At 36.6% G+C, this 22690-nt stretch overlaps 1 protein-coding gene across 2 annotated transcripts in view; it reads left to right on the forward strand.

Moving 5' to 3' along the window:
• Positions 1 to 13553, forward strand: part of SOCS6 (suppressor of cytokine signaling 6) — a 29796-nt gene extending 16243 nt beyond the window's left edge. For both annotated transcript variants that reach the window (XM_037380883.1, XM_037380884.1), the window contains exon 2: positions 7568 to 13553. In XM_037380883.1, coding sequence (XP_037236780.1) covers positions 7693 to 9297 — 1605 coding nt within the window. In that variant the 5' untranslated portion in view covers positions 7568 to 7692 and the 3' untranslated portion in view covers positions 9298 to 13553. The remainder of the gene's footprint in view (positions 1 to 7567) is intronic.
• Positions 13554 to 22690: the final 9137 nt, after the last annotated feature.

A 22690-nucleotide genomic window follows, 5' to 3' on the forward strand; every position in this document is an offset into this window, starting at 1 on the left:
ACTTAATTTTTGCTGACAGACAGCCTGCTGCAAGTCTGGCTGCTGCAGCCTGTAAAATAGCAAGAAATGAAAACTGAGCTGGACCAAGCATTATTCTCATTCTTTGTCTGCTTTTGCACAGCTGTGTGAAAAAGAAAAACAAAGGTTTATATGCGCTCATGGATGTGATTGCCTGCAGTGAAACACATGCACAGGGACTACACACATCAGGTTTCTTTAGTGACTTCTCTTACTTGATTCAGCAGAAAATGTTCTACTTTCTTTTTCAGTGGCTTGGCATACACAGATCTGCTGGGTTATTTTTGTTTGCCAAGTTGTGGCTTCCTTTTTCCCTGTATTTTTTCAGTATGCTTGAAAAACTTTGTTAGCAGTATACTTTTTATCAGATGTCTGCTTAAAAGAAAGTGATGAAAGGTGGTACTTGTGCCAGTTTTTTAGTAAATGTATAAAAAGTACAGTCTGCTTTGTTCCCTGTTTGGATGTTGATTCCCAGTTGGTGAGAGATGTAGGAGTGGCTGAAGTGGTTACTGTTCTGGCTGTCATCCACGAGCTCCCCCAGAGTTTCCTACTCCAGCAGTACCACTAGTATCTTGATGCTGTGTGTGCTTTCTTTGAAACTGATACCAGCTGATATCAACTGGTGCTGTTTTCCGTTTAATATACCAGGTTAGCATGTCTGTGTTAGCCCAGAAGCAGGCATGCATCCCAATCAGCCATTCTTGTATAAGGGACACGTCACCTTGGGTGAGGACTGTTAGTGTTAAACTGGTTTTGGCTGTTGTAGAGATGACATTACTGTAGTTACAAGACTGTATATACACAGATGAACTGTAGTACGGAGATGCCATTTAACACTCTTTAGTTACTCCCCAGAGGAAAACTACCAATCGGATAGAAATATTCCGTCCTGCAACCAAATATGGGAAAGAAGAACAGGACTTGCTGCAAGCAGCCATGATTAAGTAGTGTTTAAAGAAAACGGGGGGGGGGGGGGGGGGGGGGCACGATGACACGGACGGGGGACACACAGACCCAACCTCAGGGAAATCCAGATGTTAAGGGACATCCTTTTTCAACAGCAGGCCAGAGGCAAGCAGTCAAGGTATTGAGACCTCTTCAATGGTTCTGTTCCTGGTTTTGCATACAGTTAGTTCCACTAATGGTGGTGAAGAAAAATCCCTTTGCATTAAGGTTTTCTTATTATTTTACCCCATTTTTCTACTAACTATCAAAGGTGTATCTTGCTTATTTTTGGCTAAAAGTTGCTCATAGTGATCAGGGTTACTCTGTGGTTAGAACATTAGCGCCTGTGGACTGTTTTCCCTTAAAGCTTTGTAAAAGGAGGAGGAAGAAAAAACGAATTTACATGACTTACTGTTGGGTTTTGTTTGTTTGTTTTGAATTGTAATCTGTGTAAGACCTGTTAAATTATATTGGCCTCTAGAGAAGCTGACTACTTTCCTCGGCTGTTCAAATCTTAGAAGGTGGAAGTTTAAATTTGTAGTGAATAAAATCAACTCAGTATTCAGGTCTTTGATTAATTAGCTTGAAAATAGAAGGCTTTAAGTACTCTTGAATTGTTTTGATTATAAAGTACTATCAGATAAGCTTATCATCTGTTTTTTACCTTTATTCCAATTTTATATGAAGGTGTGCATCTGAGCTGCATCACACTCACTAGAAAAGCAGGTATGTAGGAGAGGGTAGGCTTTTATAAAATTTGTGATCTTATTTTAAAACAGTGTTCATCCACTAGCAAGCAAGCCACTACTAAAGCCATCTTTTTTTTGGGGGGGTGGTGTGGTCTGTTTTTGTTGTTGTCTTCAAGGTGTAACTAGAGAGTAATACAGTGTAGGAATCTATTTGAAACTTAGGGAAGGGAAAAACTTCTCCATTTTCAGTACGCTAATGACATGTATAATGAGAAATGTGAAAGCTGCCATGTATCTATGAACACAGAAACTGTGTTCAAAACAGATATTTAATCTCTTTTTATGTAACTAATATTTTATTTGTAGTTGCTATACTCGTATAGACTAAAACTACAAGTACATGGCAGGAAATATCTTGAGTTAATGTCGTTACTGATTTGAAGAAGTAACTTCCAGTGATGCAGACTTCATTATTGAAGTAAAATCAATGCAACAGGCATGGAGAACAACTTCTCAGGAATTTACATAAATAGATTGAGGAGCTCTGGAGTACATTTAGACACTTAGGAATTTCCAAAATACAGAACTTGAAATCTGTGTTACCTTAGAATGCTCTTTTTAAAACACCCTTCCAAGTAATGAATGAATATATTTCAGTGAGAGTTTGGGGACAGCAGATGAACTGTACTTCTGCAGATAAGTAGACTGGGCTTCATTATCAGACTGTAATGAAAACCTGGTGCTTGTCATGCCCCAGGAATGCAGAAACATTTTTACACTTCCAGGTTATTTTTAGTTATTTTCTTAATAGAAATAATTATGCTAAAAATGCAGTAACTTGAAGTTGTAAATGATGGCAGTCTTACTATGATTCAATGTAAGAATGAAGGATTATATATTTCTCATGAATAGCCAGACTTCAGGAATAGTACAGCTGTTCAAAAAAATAGTTCAACGCTCCATTGTTTCACTTCATAGAAACATATAGAATATAGCAGAGTAACATTTATTTTGGGAAAGTGTAAGTTATCTGCAGTGTCATTGATTAATAGTTCCAAGCCATTTTTGTGATGGCATCTTTATTAAGCTTTGTAAAGACAGTTCTTGGTTCAATCATGAGTTATACTTCGCTGTATGTTTCCAGTATGATGTTTTCTGTCCTGACTCTTAAAAGTTAATGCTGTTTTATTTCTATAGTAGTGTATTCTGGCAGCATTGTTTATAGCATTTATCTTGGGAAATGAGTGCACATAACCTAAAATTGTGAAAAAGGTAAGAAATTAATAAAGGCCATTATAAATAATCAGGTTTTGTTGGTGTCCTTTTGCAAGCACTGCACTGAGATAGCAATGTGATTGTAGTTCATTGAAACCATTTTATAGGATCAAACTGAAACTACTCTGAAGTCTTGAATATTCAAACTGGATTTGCACAAACTGATTTATGTATGTTTTTTTTAAACTGTCATAATTTTTCATGAATCAGTGCTGGCCACCACCATAATAACAATACATGATCGTGTGACCTGCTTCTCATATTTCTGAGAAGCAGCCTTTAAAGTAAAGTTTTACCTTCAATTCTCTTCACTAATTTCACATTTGTGATCAATACATGTTTTTTGACTATTTTTATAAGCACAGAGGGGACCATTGTGTTTGCTGGGTAGTAGTCTGGTAGTTTTTGTCCAGAGGCCTGTGTTTTGTCAACCTACATAATTTTAAAGATTCCAAGATGCAGAATTTGTGGTGAAGCCAGCATTTCATTCTGCCTTTTACTCTGTGTGTTAAAATTTCATTATTTCTGGGTCTGATTGATTGTCCCATTTTCAGTCTGTGTGTTCCAGGTATTTCTGTGTACATAGCCACCAGGCTTTGGGAGTATGTTGGCATAGTTCAGAGACTGTTTATAATTCTAAGCACCTGCCAGAAGAATTTCTAGAGGTGTCTCCAGTTAGACTGTCTTAATTCACTGTACAGCAGATGGCACTGGAAGAGCATATGAATGGGAGACTTCGGTGATGCTGACTGTAATGAGAGCAAAAGCCGTTGTGTTGCTGAGGGTTATGAATTTGTGTAGCTAATTTTGATGTATTCCAGGAAGAGGTGCATGCTGGGCTCTTCTAGATGTAGACAGTGGAAAATTATACGCTTGCAAGTGTATGAGTGTTCTATATATTGGGGGCTGTTTATACAGCACTTTTAAACACATTAATATGCAATGCAAAATTTCAGATATTTAAGTATGTGCAAAGAAAGAAGAGTATCTGGATCAATTAGGGTATTTGGTTTCAGGGTGTATTGTTTTCTTGTGTCCTGGATAAAATGTGTGTAAAAGTTGTCATAAAATAGAATGATTCTCATATGGGAGACTTCTTTAGAGGCTTGCTGTCATCTCTCTGTAGGGTATGTTTTACTTTAGAGAGTTTTGACCTGGACTGCTATTGACTAGATTTTAATTGTCTTTTCTTGGATGAATGAGCTGGACTTCTGGTTTATATTCATATTGTTTATGTGGTTTATATTTGAACTTCAAACCTTTATTATTTCTTTATATGAAATGTTACAATGATGTAAATGGTGAGTTGTGCACTTGGATAATTGCTCATTTTGCTTGATAAAGATATTGGCTAAAGTAGACTTGACAGATGTAAAACACTTTTGCTCAGTAGTCACTTCCAAAGTGAAAAATTTTGACTTCTCTGTGTGCTGCCATATAGATCTATCTGAGAATATTTTTTACATACTGAATTTTAATTTCTAAAAAAACACATTTTGAAAGACTAGTATGTGATGAGAGCCTGTTCTTTAAGTGACTTGCTTAGTCCTTGACTTATGGAGAAGCTGAAGAAATGTTATTCTTTCACCCACATTTTAGGTAACTAATTCCTTTGAAACATCAATAAAAAAAGTTGGTGAATCAGCCTTGGGGTCTGTACTTCTCTTCCAAATCAGCAATGTGATAACATTCTTTTATTTTGTCCATAGCTTAGAAGGCAGATTTCACTTTGTTTCATGCTAGCTTTTTTAGGGTTAGGAACTGCAAACACTGTGGTGTACTCCCCACAAGGATGGGGGAGCATATCTTGTAAAGTGGAAATAGTATTGGCTTGTGAATGTCAGTCAGAAGCAGTTGGAGAACATTGTGGATTTCACATTGGGGCTTCATGGTAGAAACATTGAGGATTCCTAAGCTTCTGGTACTACATACACAAAGGCACAGTTAAATTTACCAAGTGAAAAAGACTCTGACTTTGTCAGTTTAGGACAGGGGTCCTCAAACTACGGCTCGTGGGCTGGATACGGCCCCCCAGGGTCCTCAATCCAGCCCCCGGTATTTACAGACCCCCCCACCCCCCGCCAGGGGTTGGGGGGGAAACCAAGCAGCCGCAGATGACTGCCTGCCACTTCATCCGTGTGCCGGCCCCCTGTTTAAGAAGTTTGAAGACCCCTGGTTTAGGAGCTGCATAGAATCCTGAAGTTGTATTCTTCACTCATTTTGTAGGTTCATTTAGTTATATATAATGAAAAGAGTACTGTAATTACTATAAGTAAGAGTATTGTTAAGATGGCAAAACCCAAATGGTTTAGGAATAGAAGGTCAACAAGGTGTTTTGAGTCTACTTATAGTTGACATGTAACTCTTCCTTTATCTGTAGGTTTTTCTTAATACTGTACTTCGTCAGTTATTCTGATATGCCAAATTCCAGGCATATAAACCCACTAAATATATTCTACTTGTGTGGGGTTTTTTCCCAGTACTTCCATATTTCCCAATTCCAAACATATGGAGCTCATATTAAACATAAGTATTTCAAAACATGAAATGTTATGGTTCTGCATTTATCTGTCATAAGACAAGGAAAACAAAAGTAGTGTCTTAACGTTTGAAAATACTTGTGCATATCTCAGTATCATCTCCAAATTATGTAAGTGGAATATGTTTTTTAATGTGTCAGGACCCCTGGTACCACAGGGGTCAGGTTAAAAGTGGCAAATAAGCAGTGAACTTCTAATAAAATACTGGTCCTGGTTTTTTTTTCTTTTTTTTTTTTTTAAGGTTTTAATATTTGTTTATAGCAAAGGTTAGTTCTTAGTCTTTTGTTTAGGAATCAAGTTTTTTGGGGGTGTTTTGTTCTCTGCTGATGGCAAGTAAATCAGTTTACAGGCAGAAGAGAAACTTAGTTTCTCCCCGTTGAGAGAAAGGAAAGTGTGGTTTAGTTTGATAAAAGAAAAGGAAATGAGAAGAGCTGAAGACACTCAAAAAATGGACTTAGGAAATGTTGGAGGTTATGGCAAAGACAGAAAAGGTCTTTGAGGTAGGGTAATGCAGGTAGTGTAGGGAATCTGAAGATAAGGCTAGGGTAGAAATCTGAGTAAATCAAGCTTTAATGCTTCTGCTCTTTATGAGAACAGTGTTCAACACCCCGGCAGCAGGGCTTTACTTAAAATGTTTCAAGATATTTTGAAGCTCAGAATCCTTAGTTGCTTTGCATTGTCTTTCAGTTTGCTTTGGATATGATACTTTAGCCTTTGTGTATTTGAGGACCATAAGAGCTGGGCTGGACAAGAGGATAGATGACAAGAGTCAATGGATTCATGTTTGATTATAGTAGTCATTCTCTTTACATGCTTTTTTGCAATTTTTGAATGGTTCTTTAAGAAAATCATACTGTTTAGTTAATAAAACTTAGTTCATTGCACTATTTTTCTCAGTTGCTTGTATTGCGATACTATGGGAGAAAAGTGGGAAGCGCACGCATAAGGACTGTTTTACTTTCCCCTCAGTCCCCCAAGCTTGAAAGATTTCTCGAAAGATTCTTCGGCTCCTCCAGCTTGCCATGCTTAGCCTGGAGCCAGGCTTACTGCTGCACTTTGTGCTGCTAACATCACACATGTTTGGAGGTACGTGGAATAATGGCTAGTACTAACAGTAAGACTATTTTTGTGGCAGCAGCAGCTTCCCTCTGTCCTCTTTCCCTTCTTGTTCTTTCCCTCTCTGCAGAGCTGCTTGCTTTGGAAGGTCTAACCAACATTAAAAAAACACACAAAAAACCCCCAAACCAAACAAAAAAACTCCCCAAACATACAGCCCCTGCCACCCCACCCCAAAAAACCAAGCTGAAAAGTCAAATTTATGGAGGAGGTGAGTACATGATGCTTGAAGGTGCCAGGTGGGAGCAATTGGCTGGGTTGTGAACAGATGTGTCCACTTAGTCGTGACAGAGGTACTGAAGGAAGAAAAGCTCCAATAGTGCTAGCAGGGATAGCCTGTGATTTGACCTCCTCTGTGCCTAAAACAGAGTTTGGCAATAACTTCTCTTTCATAGATGTTCAGGAGGGGACTCCTGTGACTTGCTCTGAACAGATGCTACTTTGCTGTTGGTGTCTATTTTTTTCACTAGAGTTAGTTTTTCTATAATTATGTAACTATTTGAATATTGCTCAACTTCCCTGTGTAAAGAAAGTATGACCTTGTAAGACCATGTTTTTAGGGCTAATTGCAGTTTAACCTGTGTGTAGGAATCCTGTTATCTCCTATAGTTTTGTATTCTGTAGTTACTTTTGTGGCAATTTTTTTTAGGAGCCTTCTGAAAGATAGGAGTGTTTCTGTGCATGAACATTTTATATACAGGCATTAAATGTATGTGCCCGTGAGTGTGATATAATGTGTGTGTGTGTATTTAAAAAATAGCATGGTGAAATCAGAAAAAAGTTGTGGAAATCTCCAAGGCAGATGTAGAAGATACATTTTTTGAGCCTGATTGGTTTCCAAGTCAGCTGCCTGTATTTACTTCTATTTGATGCCTGTTACTTAAGTACTGCAATTTCTGTTTTGTTTGGAGAGGGGGAAACCCTTATGCATAATTTTTAAAATACTTCTTTTGTGAAGTTAATTGTTTTTTTATTTGTTTCCAGGAAATGGCTCTTGAAGTTAAATGAGACTGGATAAAACACATAAATGAAGCAGAAGCTGCTCTGCATGTGTTAGGGCTGTATCACCACAAGCACTGCTGATCAGCCAGACTTGGTAACTTGTCATAATGAAGAAAATTAGTCTCAAAACAATTCGCAAGTCCTTTAACTTAAATAAAAGTAAAGATGAAAGTGACTTTGTAGTGGTTCAGCAGCCATCGTTAAGTGAATTTGGAAAAGATGACTCCTTGTTTGGCAGCTGCTATGGTAAAGATTTGGCTAGCTGTGAAGTCAATAGTGAAGATGAAAAAGGCGGCAAAAATAGATCAAAAAGTGAAAGCTTAATGGGTACGTTAAAAAGGAGGCTTTCAGCAAAACAAAAACAGAAAGGCAAAGGCAGCACACCATCTGTAAGCTCTGCAGATGATGACACCTTTTCTTCCTCATCTGCTCCAATAACCTTCAAAGATGTGCGAGCTCAAAGACCTCTGAGATCCACCTCCCTCCGTAATCACCATTACAGTCCAACTCCATGGCCTCTTCGACCTACAAATTCAGAAGAGACTTGCATCAAAATGGAAGTGAAAGTGAAGGCCTTGGTCCATTCCTCTAATCCAAGCCCAGCACTGAATGGTGTTCGAAAGGACTTCCATGACTTGCAGTCAGACAGCGTGTTCCAGGAACAAAACAATGCATTAAAAAATACGGAATCTCAGAATGGGGACTTGCATCTTCATATTGATGAACATGTGCCTGTAGTTATTGGATTAATGCCTCAGGACTACATTCAGTATACTGTGCCTTTAGATGAGGGAATGTATCCTTTGGAAGGATCACGTAGTTACTGTCTGGATAGTTCCTCACCCATGGAAGTTTCAACTGTTTCTTCTCAAGTGGGGGGGAATGCTTTCCATGAAGAAGAGAGCCAAGTGGATCAGGATGTAGTCGTTGCACCGGATATCTTTGTGGACCAGACAGTGAATGGCTTGTTGATTGGTACCACAGGGGTCATGTTGCAAAGCTCAAGAGTTAATCACAGCGATGTCCCTCCACTCTCGCCTTTGCTACCTCCAATGCAGAATAATCAAATCCAAAGGAACTTCAATGGATTAAATGGCACAGATGCCCATGTGGCTGAAAGTATGCGCTGCCATTTGAATTTTGATCCTAACACTGCCCCTGGAGTTGGAAGAGTTTATGATTCTGTTCAGAACAGTGGTCCTATGGTTGTGACAAGTCTCACAGAAGAACTGAAAAAACTTGCAAAACAAGGATGGTACTGGGGCCCCATTACACGTTGGGAGGCAGAGGGAAAATTAGCTAATGTGCCTGATGGCTCGTTTCTCGTTCGAGATAGTTCTGATGATCGTTATCTTTTAAGTTTGAGTTTTCGTTCCCATGGAAAAACTCTTCACACTAGAATTGAACACTCAAATGGTAGGTTTAGCTTTTATGAACAACCAGATGTGGAGGGACATACGTCTATAGTTGACTTAATTGAACATTCAATCAGGGACTCTGAAAATGGAGCTTTCTGCTATTCGAGATCCCGACTGCCTGGATCTGCAACTTACCCAGTGAGACTGACAAATCCAGTATCTCGGTTTATGCAGGTGCGTTCTTTACAATATCTGTGTCGTTTTGTTATACGTCAGTACACCAGAATAGACCTGATTCAGAAACTGCCTTTGCCAAACAAAATGAAGGATTATTTACAGGAAAAGCACTACTGAAAGCTTACGGGAATCTTGCATCTTGCACTTTGGGAACAACAACAACAAAAAGAGATTGAATTACAGTTTACAGACTTTCATTATTATCAAAATCTTTTGCTGCCATAAAAATATTTCATTTTTGTGTGTAAAAGGAAAGTAATGCATTTTGGATTTATGTTTGTTTTGGGATTTTTTGTGTATTTTGGGGGGCTTCTTTTTTTTTGGGGGGGTGGGGGGAAGAATGATCTCCAGTTTATTTTCAGAAGTGTGAAATAGCTATCTTTCATCAATGTGCAGATTAATCACAATGTGAATGATCAAATTCTCCTTAATTTCCCCCAAGTCCTTTGCTGCTATCCACTGTGATTTTTATGCATTGAAAGCACATTTCATGTGTATTCAACCATAAGTAAAAGTAAAATGAAACTTGTTGAATGGAATTTTTTTCCTTTAAAATAGCCTGTTTGAAAAAAAATGATTGTGGATAAAAAAACATACTGGTATTCTAAATCACAGAATTTACATCTATGTTAAAAATTATTTCCTAGTATCCTAATTATAAATTTCTATAGAGATATGTCCTAATGTAGAACATGCAGAGCTGTGTGATAAGAACATGGTTATGCAGCATATCTCTGGAAAAAAACCCCACCTTTCTCCTAAACCTTGTATTGTCTGTAGACTCTTGTCTTTGAGAAGGCTGATTCGGCCTTCTTCTTGTCTCAGTATTTTGTCCTTCTAAAAATGGCCTTTAAAAAAAAAAAAAAGCCTATGAAAGTCAATGTGTAGTACCTATAAGGAAATTGTGGTATTGGGGTCTTGTCAAATACTGTCTTTTAAAATCATGCCATTAGTTACATAAATGAACACCTACCAGGTCCCCTCTTTCTGTCCTTTTCCCTCCTGCCTCCTCTTGCTGGGGTGGGAATAGACCATAAATTGATAAGCCATTTTAAGGATGGGGTAAAACTTCTAATAGGATGACTTCTACAATATATGTTCAAGCTACTTGGATTTTTATTATTTTCCATTTTCTGCATTTTTTTCATTTCAAAAGTGCAGTAATACACTAATGTCCTTTGGATCATTTCCCCCTTTTTTTTTGGGTATCCTTTGGGGAGGAAGGAACAGGACTGATAATGTTTTGGATGAAAGATGCTTAAAATGCATCTCTAAAGCTCTATTCTCACAGCCTTTCAAATTATGGGGAAAAGAGGTTTGGATATACACTGAATGCAGAAAATGTTTGTTTACTGTCATGAAATATGTTTTGACATATGAAATATTGAATCAATTAAGTAAATGTTTGTATCTGTCAAAGATTCTGGCATTTGGAAAGCTTACAGTTATTCTAACCTTCTGTAGGGAAAAAGACTTTCAGTGGGGAGTACAGGTTCTACATTAATATTTTTGTCATACAAGGTTAATCCATGGCATTTCTCTGATTTGTTTCAGGTTTCTTTTCCCCATGATTCTATCTTTTATGAGTTATTTGTAAAAGGGAGCTAATTTGGGAGGGAGGCTTGCTTTGCCTGCCTCTACCCCTTGTTTTGTATTTTAGAATGTCATCTTCCCCATTTCTGGTAGGAGTGGCTAGTCAGTAAACATCAGCTTAGAAAATGCTGTTCATCTTTGATAGAGCTTTCTTGTTTAGGTCATTTTCTTCTTGTTGAAGCTAATATTTTTGTCCCCTGAAATAAGTCTTTAATAATGAATACAGTATTGCTGCAAGGTGGTGCAGTAGCACTACATCTTGGGTTGCCTGAATTGATAGACAAAATTTATATTTTTTTAATTTATTTTTTGACCATAATGTTTAACTAAAAAATAAAAAAAATCAAAGGTAGATAAAGGCTGCCTTTGCTTTTAAAGGGAGGGAGAATAAGGATTCTTTCTTTAGTCTGATAAAGTTTTAAACTTAAAAAAAAAATAATCTAGAGCAGTCTATATGGATAATTTGTTGGCTCTGCCATTGAGATATTATGTATGAAAGTGTGAATTCTGTTTTCTTTTTTTCCCTCTACTGACTTACCCCCCTCCAGCTCCCCTCTCCCCCCCTGCCCCCCCCGGCCCTGAATCAGGACCACTAACTTTATTCAGAAGGCACAATAACCTATTGTATGGTACAGTGTTCTGATTCTGTCTGTGGGGAGGAAAAAGAAAATCATTTTTATGGATTTCAGACGCATACTTTTGGAAGAAGACCTCTGGCATTTTCTTCACTTTAAAAATTCTTTCCCCATACAAGCTAGAGGACCTATGCATTCTACAGAATCTTTGAAAGATTATAGTATATTAAATATTTTCTTTGCCATTTTAATACCACTATTGAATGGATTAGATATGTTTATCCTATGCCACATGCATTAATTTAGCAGTCATTACATTGAAACATAAATATTTGAAGCTATAATATCCTGGTCTTGTTCCTGAATTGAAAAATGTGTAAGAACACACGTTAAATTTCTTGCCCATGCCTTTGTAAATGTTCGTTCGTTCACTGATACAAGTTGATGCATTTTTTTTTTTTTTTTTAAACACTTTGGTTCAGCTATCCATCTTTTTAATGGCCTTCCTTGCTGTGTTCTTCACCTGTGAACTTAATCAGGTCGAGTTAACTCTCCCCGCTCACATCCCCCCCCCCCCCCCAAATCTTCCACAAAAGGAACACTGTAAAGTGGTGGATGCCTAGGATATGAGAACCATATACCGCTTTGCTTCTAAATAAAAAAGTGGTGGTGATATTTCTACTAAGCTCAAAATACTTTAAATCAGTAATAAGTAGACACAAATACTTACTTTTACAGGTTTCATTAATTAGAACCTCAGAGTATTTTTTTCATGCTGAGGTAACTGGCCAGCCAGGAGAAGGAACCCAGAAAAATTACTTTGAAAACATTAAAGATACTTACCGTTTCTTATAATAAAGATTAATATGAAAGAAACACAGTAACATTTAGTTATGAGACAACTTAGAATTACTCAGCGTAACCACAAAAATTGTGTTGACTTCTGCTTCATGAAAATTAGAGGAAAGAAGTTTCCTTGACAGATAATAGGAAGATGATGGAGCATAGTTTGGGGGCCTTTGGAAGTAGATACACTAGGAATAAAAGCTAACCGACTGTGATCCTTATAGAGTAGAAATATGGCTATTTATTCAGCACAACAGTTTAAGGATTCAAAAGATATGCTTTTTATGCAATTGAATTGTGGGAAAAATGTTTTTGAAAATGAAACTTTGAAATAAAATTTTTTTTTTGAGCATCTGAAATGATTGACGTTATTGATAACATTGTCTGTTTTACCAATCAGAAGAGTAAAACCACACCTTGTATTTGGAAATAGAAAAATAAATTTGCACAATTTCCTCTGTGGTTTTTTTTTTTTTTTGGTTTTTGTAATCCAGTGTTAGGAACAACTGAAAGTGATTTGTATACTTTAATCTATACTATACTTTGAAGGATATAGCACTTATCCTACTGTTGCCATAGTGAATGCCATCTTTTTATCAAAATCTTTTTCTGTCAGAAGGATCAGAAATGCAATTATTAGTTAAACTCTTTCTTCTCAGATGAGCTGACTTTGCATTTTGTTAAAGTCAATTTCTTTCTATGAATATTGACTGCTGGGCTAAGTGAAATCTTGTGCAGTTTTTGTTTTGATGCATTTTATCGATGTGAATACTGGAATTATGAATTTAAAATAGCATACCAGCAATATATGGGCTGTGATTCTGATGAGAAGTATTTCTGTGTTCCAAACTTTCAAATTCTGAGCTAAGCTATGGATAAATTCATGATTGCCAATTTAATTTCTTAAAACCTTTTTATGACTGCAAAGAATAAAAATTATAAGCATTCTTTATAAATAAAAAAAATGGGCTAGATGGTAGTTCATAATATGGGAAATATGGCATTGTTGTATCTGGAAAGTGTTCTAAATTCTACTCAGATAATGAAAAATTCTTAAAGAATTTTGTATGAATACCTGTTGGGTTGAAGAATTTTTATAGTGGTGACTGAGTGCCATGAAGTTAATGCTTACAATCCAGATTGCTGTAGTTTACACTTCTCTCTGTTTCAGACCTGGTGTGCACTATTTGTACTAAGCACGCCACAGAGTGAATTATCCAAAGTCCATTGATTTTAATGTGTTTTGGTTTGTAAACAAAATTATAGTAATTTCTTGCACATTTTTGAAAAATAATTGTATAAGGATTTATGTATCTGCTTCTGGATACGGTGTGTAAATAAAAATTTCATTCACAAAAAGATTTGTGGAGTGTTCTATACCGTAATGATCTAAAACAAAAAATATGAAAGACATTGTAAAATTTGGACATCTGACTTAAACATTTAAATTTTAATGGTTACTGGTTTATATTTTTATATTTTTTTACTGTTCTATATTGTTTAACTTGTTAGTTGACTTTTCATAGTATTTCTGTATATTGATTATATTAAATCATACTTTTGAAAGCAAGAAAAAAATTGCCAGAACATAACTGGAATATATTTTTTAAAAGGTCTGCGTATATACTGTAAGCTAACTTTTTGATAATTATTTGTTGGTTTTTTTCCCTTAAAAAAAAAAATAGATTGTAACAAAAGTCTCCATTTCATCTAGATGTACGTCAAAGGTAACACACCATCTCTTGTCTTCCAAGTAAGCAAATAGTTCTTACTTAGTTGCAAAGTTAAAAAAAGAACACCACCACCACAGTGTCGATCTCCATATATTCACTGGATGCTGTCCATTTGCTTTAAAAAGGGAGTGACATTTTAAACCCTGGGAAATTACACAAATAAATGAGAAAATCGAGGATAAACAATTTGTTACAAAACATATGTACAATTGTTCCCATGTTTTTGTGTAGTTGGAACTTAGAGTCACTATTCAAATTCAGTGAAATACTACCAGCTCCTTAGGTCTTGTTTATAACTGATTTGATTTTGTTGGCTTTTTTTTAGTTTTTATTTTTTAAACAAACAAACCCCCAACCTTGGTAGAAAGTAACTCTTCTTTGTATTGTCTGCAGCTGGTAAGTTACAGAATACATAGAAAAGTACTTAAGTCCTAAAACACTAACCAGAAATAATTCATAGTTTTTGCCACTTAAGAGGAAACTGCCTTCTCCTATTTTGTACTGCTGGGGCTGGTATGGTGGTGTCCCCCAGCACACAGGGGATTTTGCTGGGGTTTTGTTAGTAAGTCTGCGTGATGCTCTTCTCTGTGTTTGTTCTACTTCAGAAAATTTGGGGAAAAATAAACTTGTGCTCAAATGTGTCTTTGGTAAGTGGCGAAAGGTGAGTAAGAGTTAATTTTACAGCCGCCTGTAAAATTAGCACAATCCAGGTGGGGTTGAAATGTTTATAGTCAAGATGCCTGTAATGCTAGTTATTCCTACCTCCTATTCAATCAGCTTCACAGCTGTGAGAGTGGAAGAGAAATTCTAAGACGCTGCCAGATACAGAAAGCTTGCTGTATGCCTGATAACATAACCCTTGTACCAAGGCAGGGCTTGGCATTGAGCATGTGTGTGAATTAAGTCATCCTCTGCAATTAAGACCTCAACGATTAGAAAGCTGTAAGATCTAGTAGAAATCCATAATATTTTGAAGCAAAGTTTGATCACAGCACTCCAGCACATGTGATTTGCCTGCAGTGTGCTTTGCTTTTTTTTTTTTTCTTTCTTTTTTTTTCCTTTTCAAAGGCTGAGGTTTAGCAGAGCATTTTAGCATTCCGTGTGGCATTAGCATGCACGTCTGTGACTTTCCTGGTAAGGCAATACCTACTCTTTTCTGTCAAAGCCATGTAAAGTACGAATAGGATGTTGTAGGGAGTGGAGGCAATGGTTATTTGTTTGGTTTTGGGAAGTAACTCAGAAATAAGAGGTGTTCTGCCTCCTGAGACAGGAGGCTGTGATTCTTTCAAGCCAGCTTGCCGCATGCTTTGGTAAGCTACTGAGTCTCTCAAAGTGCGAACTTTGAAGATGGTACTGCTGAGGGTTGTAGGCAGGGCACCAGCCCTCAGGAAACAGGCTTAAAAAGGAAAGGAATCTTTCCTTGTGTAGAATGAGGAAGGAAAGATAAACAAGATGCTTGATGTTTCACTTTTGGTGGGTGAGAATTAAGTATTTTGGATGCAGATGGCGCAGGAATGTGTGATGGAATCTGGTCTGCTCCTGACACTTGACAGCTCAAGTGCCATTAGAGCAGTCATGTGTGGAGGAAAGAGTCAACATACAGTGAAAGGAAGAGGAGCTGTAGCAAAGGTAATGCAAGGTTTGTAAAACTTAGGAACACCTGTATCTGATGTTAAATGTGTGTTGTCTCATCTGTTCTTCAAAATTTCCAATTTCCTTTAATTTGCAAAACTGTTCAGCTGCAGTTCCAGTTTGCATGGCTGTGAACAGGGCATTGTGTTCTCAGCTGAGCCTGCCACAGTAAGAAGGGCAGCTTTTAAAAGGAATCCCTGTTGGTTCCAGCTATTTAAATGGGAAATGTTGCTCAAGTAGATGAAGTAATTCAAATGTATTTTCCCAAATTATTCATGAAATGGCTAGGTCATCTATCATCGCGTGATCAACTTCACATCTATTTCTTAATGATACGTGTTGTCTTTTCAGTTATACACCTTTCAAATAAGAAAGGAAGGAAAACACTGCTTGAATTTCTCAGACTGTCACTGGATGCTTCTGTGTTTGACCACATCGCATCAGCCAAGGGGGTATCTGGGCTGAAGAGATTTTTGGCAGTGTTGTGTTCCCACAGAACATTCCCCCACACACACCTTTTTCTTTGCCCCAGCCCTCTGCTTCCATCAGGAGACAGCAGCTGTCTTGTTCGGTTTCTGATGGAATTGTTTGGATTTTCAAAAGATTTTCTCTGTCTGCTGCTGCATATTCAGATTTCCACTGAAACGTGTGCTTTATATTTTCTTTCAGAGCACCTTTCTTCCCTGGTTGTCTGCCGTGTATCACTGAGAAGAAAATAAAACAAATGTGAGTGTTCTAATAGTCTTCCAACCTGTTCTTTTCTGAAGTGAAATTGTTTCTGGTTTAAACACTCCCATTTTGAGTTAATGGAAAAGTTACCTGAACTATTTTGCGCGAGTAGTATCTTGCAGTCAGTCTTATGATGCTGAAAACTCTAAAAGTGTAATCTTCAAGACTTTATTATTGCACAATAACTTGAAGAGACTCAATAGTTCTTATGAATGTAAAGTTTGGAAAATGTTTAGGTTGGAAAAATCAAGTCTGTGAAATTAATCTCATTATCTTTTTATACTTTTTAAACTCCTGTGTGGGGGCACCAGCAAAATGAAAACTATTCCTGTTGAGGCGTCATACCTTGTCATGGTGAAAACTTCTGCTGAGCTCTGCTGAATGGAGAAGGTGTTAGGGAAATTCCCAAATCTCGGGCAGAAGAATATAACTCTCGTCATTCCTGAAAACAGAAGAGGGGTTGGCTTGCAGGGTAGGTGGCACGGCAGGTGCCACTCCTGGTGTGTTTTCTGCCTGCATTGTGAGAGTCAGTGGGTGATAGGACCTCTCATGAGTTCCTTTTTAGCTTTTGACATCTTTTCCAGATCTTGCCACCAATGACAGTATGCTGGTGGCTAGGATTGTTTGAGAAACTCCTGTCTTTCTAGGCTGTATTGAAAGTAAAAGGTACCAAAGTGCAAGGTCCATGGTAGACTTGCTCCTTTTTGTTACTCATCTGTGACAGTCAATGACTGATTGCAAGTTTTCTAACTTCCCCTTACGTTTTCTTTTTCTTCATGTATTTTTTCAGTTTCGTCTGATGAAATTCATCTGGATAAATCCAGATCAAAGAAGTGATAGAAGGATGGAAATTGTTATTATTGGTGTATTTTCAGTGGGAATTTTTTTTTATCTAGTTACAAGTAGTTACATGAAACTTAATATTGACTTTGTTAACATCTTCACACCAGTTAAATGTTAGGGTGTGTGTATTGAAAAAATCATTTACTTTTGTGGGTTAATATAATGTGGAAAGTGAAGATAACCTCACCATCATCTACTGGTATGTAATTTACTGTATATCCAAGTTTCATATGAAGATAATAATTGGAATGAAAGTCATAGCCTCTCATAATTAGATCATTACCTTTTCTCCAATTAACAGTGGTATTTGGGAAAAAGTTACTTAAATTCTATTTTTCTTCAACCAGTTAATTTTTGAAAGCATTTCCTTTACATGAGGAAAAAAAAACAACCAACCAACCAACCCACTCAAAACACCTAAAAAACCCCTAATAATTTTGGCACTGTCGAACCTTCAAATGAACATTGACCTAAAATTTTCAAGTGTAATTAAGTGAAATCCTGGAACAGTTTTCTATGGGTAGTGAAGAGGCAGAACGTTGAACTGAAAAGCTTTTGTTTCAGAAACAGTATCTGATGTCATAATAATAAAAGTCTACTTTCTGTCTAAAAATCCAGTAATATATGAATTTAGTATATTGTTTTATTCTAATATAATAAAAAGGCTTTCCAACTGCAATGCAATGCAAGAATAAATATTACTTTGATGTTGTCTGACTGAACTGCTGAGACGTGATGTAGAAACTTCTATCATGGTTAATATCATACATAGTTCAATGGCAAAAAATGCCTGTCTGAAGAAAATAAAATAATCCCTGTCTCCAACTACCCCAAAATCCCAAATCCTTCCTTTTATACATGACCGCCATGTACAACTGTGAATGTAAAAGGTTTTTATAAGAACTGCAATAAAATAATCAGCATTTAAGATTTGTTCAAGTATAGCTAATCTTGTTCAGTGGCATATATTAAGTGCAAATAAATCTGTGCTCAAGATAAATTGTTCTAGGGCATAGCTGTTTAATACAGACACAACAGGTGATATGGAAATATAAAAATAATTTGTAATGAATTTGAGAAGGGCATACAACATACATAAAATTTGCTTCAATTAACTTTCCAGTGAATTTGTTATCCTTCCAAGAACCAGTTACAATAGTCAACAGAGACTAATTGTTTGATAAGTTATGGCTCCTAATTAATACTCAAATAATTTGGTTAATTTATATAAATCAAATTACAATGCATCAGAATTAAACTTGTGGTGGCGTCTAAGAGGGTTGTGTTTGTTTTCTGGTTTTGTGGAGGTGGGGATTGAATTTTCTCCAGTGTTGTCCACTCTACTGCTCCAGAAGTGTGAAAGTTAGTGTTTTCACAGGCTGAGTTAGGAAATTGATGTTCAGTTTTGTAGAGATTTGATTTTTTAGAATTTTAGGTAGTGTGTTCAGTCATTGGCATGATATTGTGCTTGTAAAACTGTCAATATTTTGTAGTATAGAATATGTGATGTGCAATGCAAGGGAACAAAATAAATACAAAAATAATAGCTATGAGCTCCTGGGAGATGGTAGAAATCGTTTTATAATTTGCTTTTAAAAAAGTCATTTTACTGTTACATATTTTTGCTTTATGCCATAAAATATAGTTTTTAAATGTAAGGAAATTACTTGAAGAGTAACAGTGTTTTAAAAATTGTGATTTCCTTTTAAAAAACTAGTAATTATGCTTTATGATGCTGACACTTGTTCACATGCACACCTACATCGGGACATATGAGTGTGTAGAGGTGGCAGTTCTCTTAGCACTGTAACTCTTAGTTCTGACACTTCTCCCCCTGCTTGCTTTACCCAGCCTGATCATTTACAGCTCAAACTCTCCTGAAGATTTAATCACTCATTTTGGTGTAATTTTCCCCAGCTGCCCTTAGAGCATCGCTGATGTGACTGCTGTATGGGATATTCATATTAAAACCTGCAGTGTTACTTAAGGATAAACTCTATCCCTTCATATTGAAGAAGGAGAAAGGAAATAAGAGTATGAACATCGTTCAGTTGTCATTTGTGGCATCGGGATTCATACAGCCATGTGAAGGGCTCTGGGTTAAATCTTTGCCTGCTTTCAGCAATGTAGTAATGGTTGTTGCCTGACAACTTGAAGTAAGTTATTCTAAAGTTAAAGAGAGCAGATAAAGTATTTGTTTCTAGAAGTCTCTGTAGAAATCCTCCACATACGTATTAGTGCTTGAGGCTTTTCATGATTTAAGGCAGGCATTCTCAGGAGTTGTCATAACAAGAATAAGAATAATATGGCAGAGAAATGAGCCTCCATTTATAGCCGATGCTGGTCATCTGGCTTTGCCTGCCCTGAGTATGACCTGCAACTAACTACTCAGGGTCGCCACAAGCAGCTCACCATTGAAGTAACATGTTGCTGTCCAGGGGCAATGAAGTTATTTCACGTAGCCAATGTACCAAGTGTGAACTGGGATCAATGATTCATTGTCTTTCCCAAAAGAAGATCTGGAGAGGGCGGAAGTGAAAGCAGGAGGAACAGGTTCAAAAGCAGGAAGAGGAGGAGGTGCTTTGTATAGCCCATCTTGAGGTGTGAAGCTCCTTTTCACAGATGTTTTAGATGCTAAGAATGTACACAAGAACATGGTAAGTTCATGTGTTAAAAATACTTGTAGTCTGCTAAATGCAGAGGTGGTGCAGGATGGCAAGGAGGGCATCTGAAGGGCAGATTGTTTACTATTTTCCTATTCTGGTCATATTCCAGATTGGGTTCTAATGGGACAAACATGATACTGAGCTGTGAGGGTCTGGTCTGACTCTATGTTTGTACTTACATTTTTACATTGGGTGAGAAATTGTAAATCTTGAAATCCTGTCTAACAGTTCTTGTTTCTTTATCTTGGGGCCAGTAGGGATTTTAAGTAGGAATTTTAAGGATGAGTACATTCTTGATCATTGTGGAAAGTGTTACTTTTTTTTTTTTTTTTTTAAAGGAAACATTAAACAGAACAGTAAATGATTTGGCATTTGCAAGGCAAAGGATTGCTCCCAGCTGGAGCACCTAACAAATTTTTCATGAAGCTCTTCTGTACTTTTTTTAGTTTAAAGCCAGTGTTAAAATTAATTCAAGATCTACTTCAAATTCATTCTAGCACTGAAAGGTTTGAAAAACATATCACAGAGAGAGAGATTTGTATTTGAACCAACTTTAAATCTGTGTAGTATAAATACTTCAGCATGTAAGAAGAGCAAATCTAAAATTGTCTTCCCTGATGCTTGCCAAATCAGTGCTTCCATGAGCATATTTAAGTGCTCAGAAAATGACAGAAATCTCTGTGTACCAGTTTGTATCAGAAAAAAATCTGACCGGTTTGTCCTTATAAATGATTGGAAGCATACTGACATATTTATTTCATGTTGTATTGTAACTTACATTGTAGGTTGGTTGGTTTGGTTTAAGTTGCAAAGGTGATGAAATAACTAGGAGAAATGAAGAAAAAAGTGGGTGAAATGAGAAAATTGTTCATCTTTCTGTTTTTGTATGCAAGTAAAAAAGAAGAAATTTCTGTAAAGGGATTGGAGGCATCTTGGGCAAAGATGACTATTAACACTGCCTTGCAGGGGTTTTGCCTTTTTTGTGTGTGTTTGTGGCTGAGTTTGATCGTACTACCCATGTAAATAATGTCTAAGCTTCATAATTTGGTGCCTGTATATCTGTTCTTCTCTGAGGCATTTTGTAGCTTGCTTCCGGAGATTTTTCAGAGATTATATTTTGAAAGGCAGAAGCAGGGAGTTTTTGTGTGTGGTGGTGGTTTGATTTTTTTTTTTTTTTTCCCTTTAGTTTTCTTTTAAAGATTACATTGCTGTAGGAGAAAAATAGTGAAGTCTAATTTTTATGTCCTGGATAGTCTTGGAAAGATCAAATACTCAGCTAATGAATGGATTAGTGCTTTTTCTCATTGCTTTATGAGTCTGAGATTTCCCAGTGGAAATATATAAATAGATTTTGATAACGAACAAAGGGAAGATGTATTTTATTCCAAAAGCACTAATGCTGAAGGGCATGTCAAATACTGTAAGATTTTTTTCTCTAGGAGAGAAACTGAAAACCACGAAGGATTTTGACCAAAGATTTTTTTTTTAAATGGTGGGAAGTAATTAAAAGAAGTCACTGCATAATGAGTGATTTCCTAACTCTAAAAGTGTATTAGAAGGATCTGAAACACTGGGAGGTATAAGAGAACTTGGGGCCTCCTGCATGTAGAACTATAAATGCTTATGCATCATCTGTTCTCTTTCAATGATGAAATTGAAAATATTTCATATTTGGAACTGAGCCTGTCAAGAGTATTATAAGAAAAATAAATTGGGTATCTTTGTATAGTAAAAGAAGGATTTTTTTCCTTTTTGCTTTACTCTTAAATTCTAATTCAAGAGGGCAGATATTGTGATAATGTGGCAATCAGTTAAGATTCTTGCCTTTCTCTAGGGATCTGTTGGGAACAGATGCTTATTCTTTTGACAGGAGTTGACAGTGTTTGTTTTGGGGGGCTGTGGAAATAAAGGGGGAAAAAAAAGAATCAACATGAATTTTTTCTCCTTTGCAGACCTTTTACATGTTTGAAGTATTAGACTTGAAAAGATACATACTTTAAATAATCATTATGCAGTTGACATGTGGCTTGGGAGGATGACAAGAACTAAACACCTTCATGTAGAGTTTATATGTTATTAAAATCTATCATCTATCCTTAGTAGTGAGTAAGATAGTATGTTATTATATCCTTATGTGTTCTTAATAGTAACGCGTACTTTATTTTGGAACTGTATCTTAAAACCTTTTGAGCCAACCTGAAACTTTTCCATGCCTCACACACTGAACCAACTTGCATTTTTCCAGATTTCTTCTTTTCTTAGGTACATGGCAATATCAATTCAGACAATATTTTATTACCTCATAAAATACTTTGACTTGTTATTGTATGTCACACAATTCTCTTAAATGCAGTTATTTGCAGGCATAAAGCATGAAAGTTTAAAAATCAGGACAGAAAAAGGAACTAATTTTCTTCACTTTAAAGGACCAGCATCCTATTTTTCTCTCAGCTTCCAAGAAAGATGAGAAATAGTGGGTCTCTGTTGTCTAGCAGAGATAAGCAGCTACTTATGCCTTTCCTTTATTATTTCTTATTTTTATTAAATTCTTATATTTATTATTTCTACATCCTGTCACTTGGCGGTTGTACAAGAGGAGAAAAACTGTGGTGAATCTCACTCTTTCTGTGCAAAAAAATGGTTGTGTGGCACAACGAAGGATCTACTGGGAGGAAGGAGAGAAGGGCCCCTTCTTGATAGGACCAAAATTTACTTCAAGTTATCTGTAGTAAAAAAACCCAACAGCCCTTAAAGTGATGAGGTTTAACTATTTTTCTTTATATTCTGTATCAGTTTTTAATTCTTGATGCTAATTTTGGCTGAGCTGAGATGTATGTGACCTTGCACAAGTTGTTTAATTTCTGTTAGTGTCAGTAAACTTGGCAGAACAACT

Source organism: Falco rusticolus, chromosome 3, assembly GCF_015220075.1.
Source record: "Falco rusticolus isolate bFalRus1 chromosome 3, bFalRus1.pri, whole genome shotgun sequence".
In the NCBI taxonomy this organism is placed as follows: Eukaryota; Metazoa; Chordata; class Aves; order Falconiformes; family Falconidae; genus Falco; species Falco rusticolus.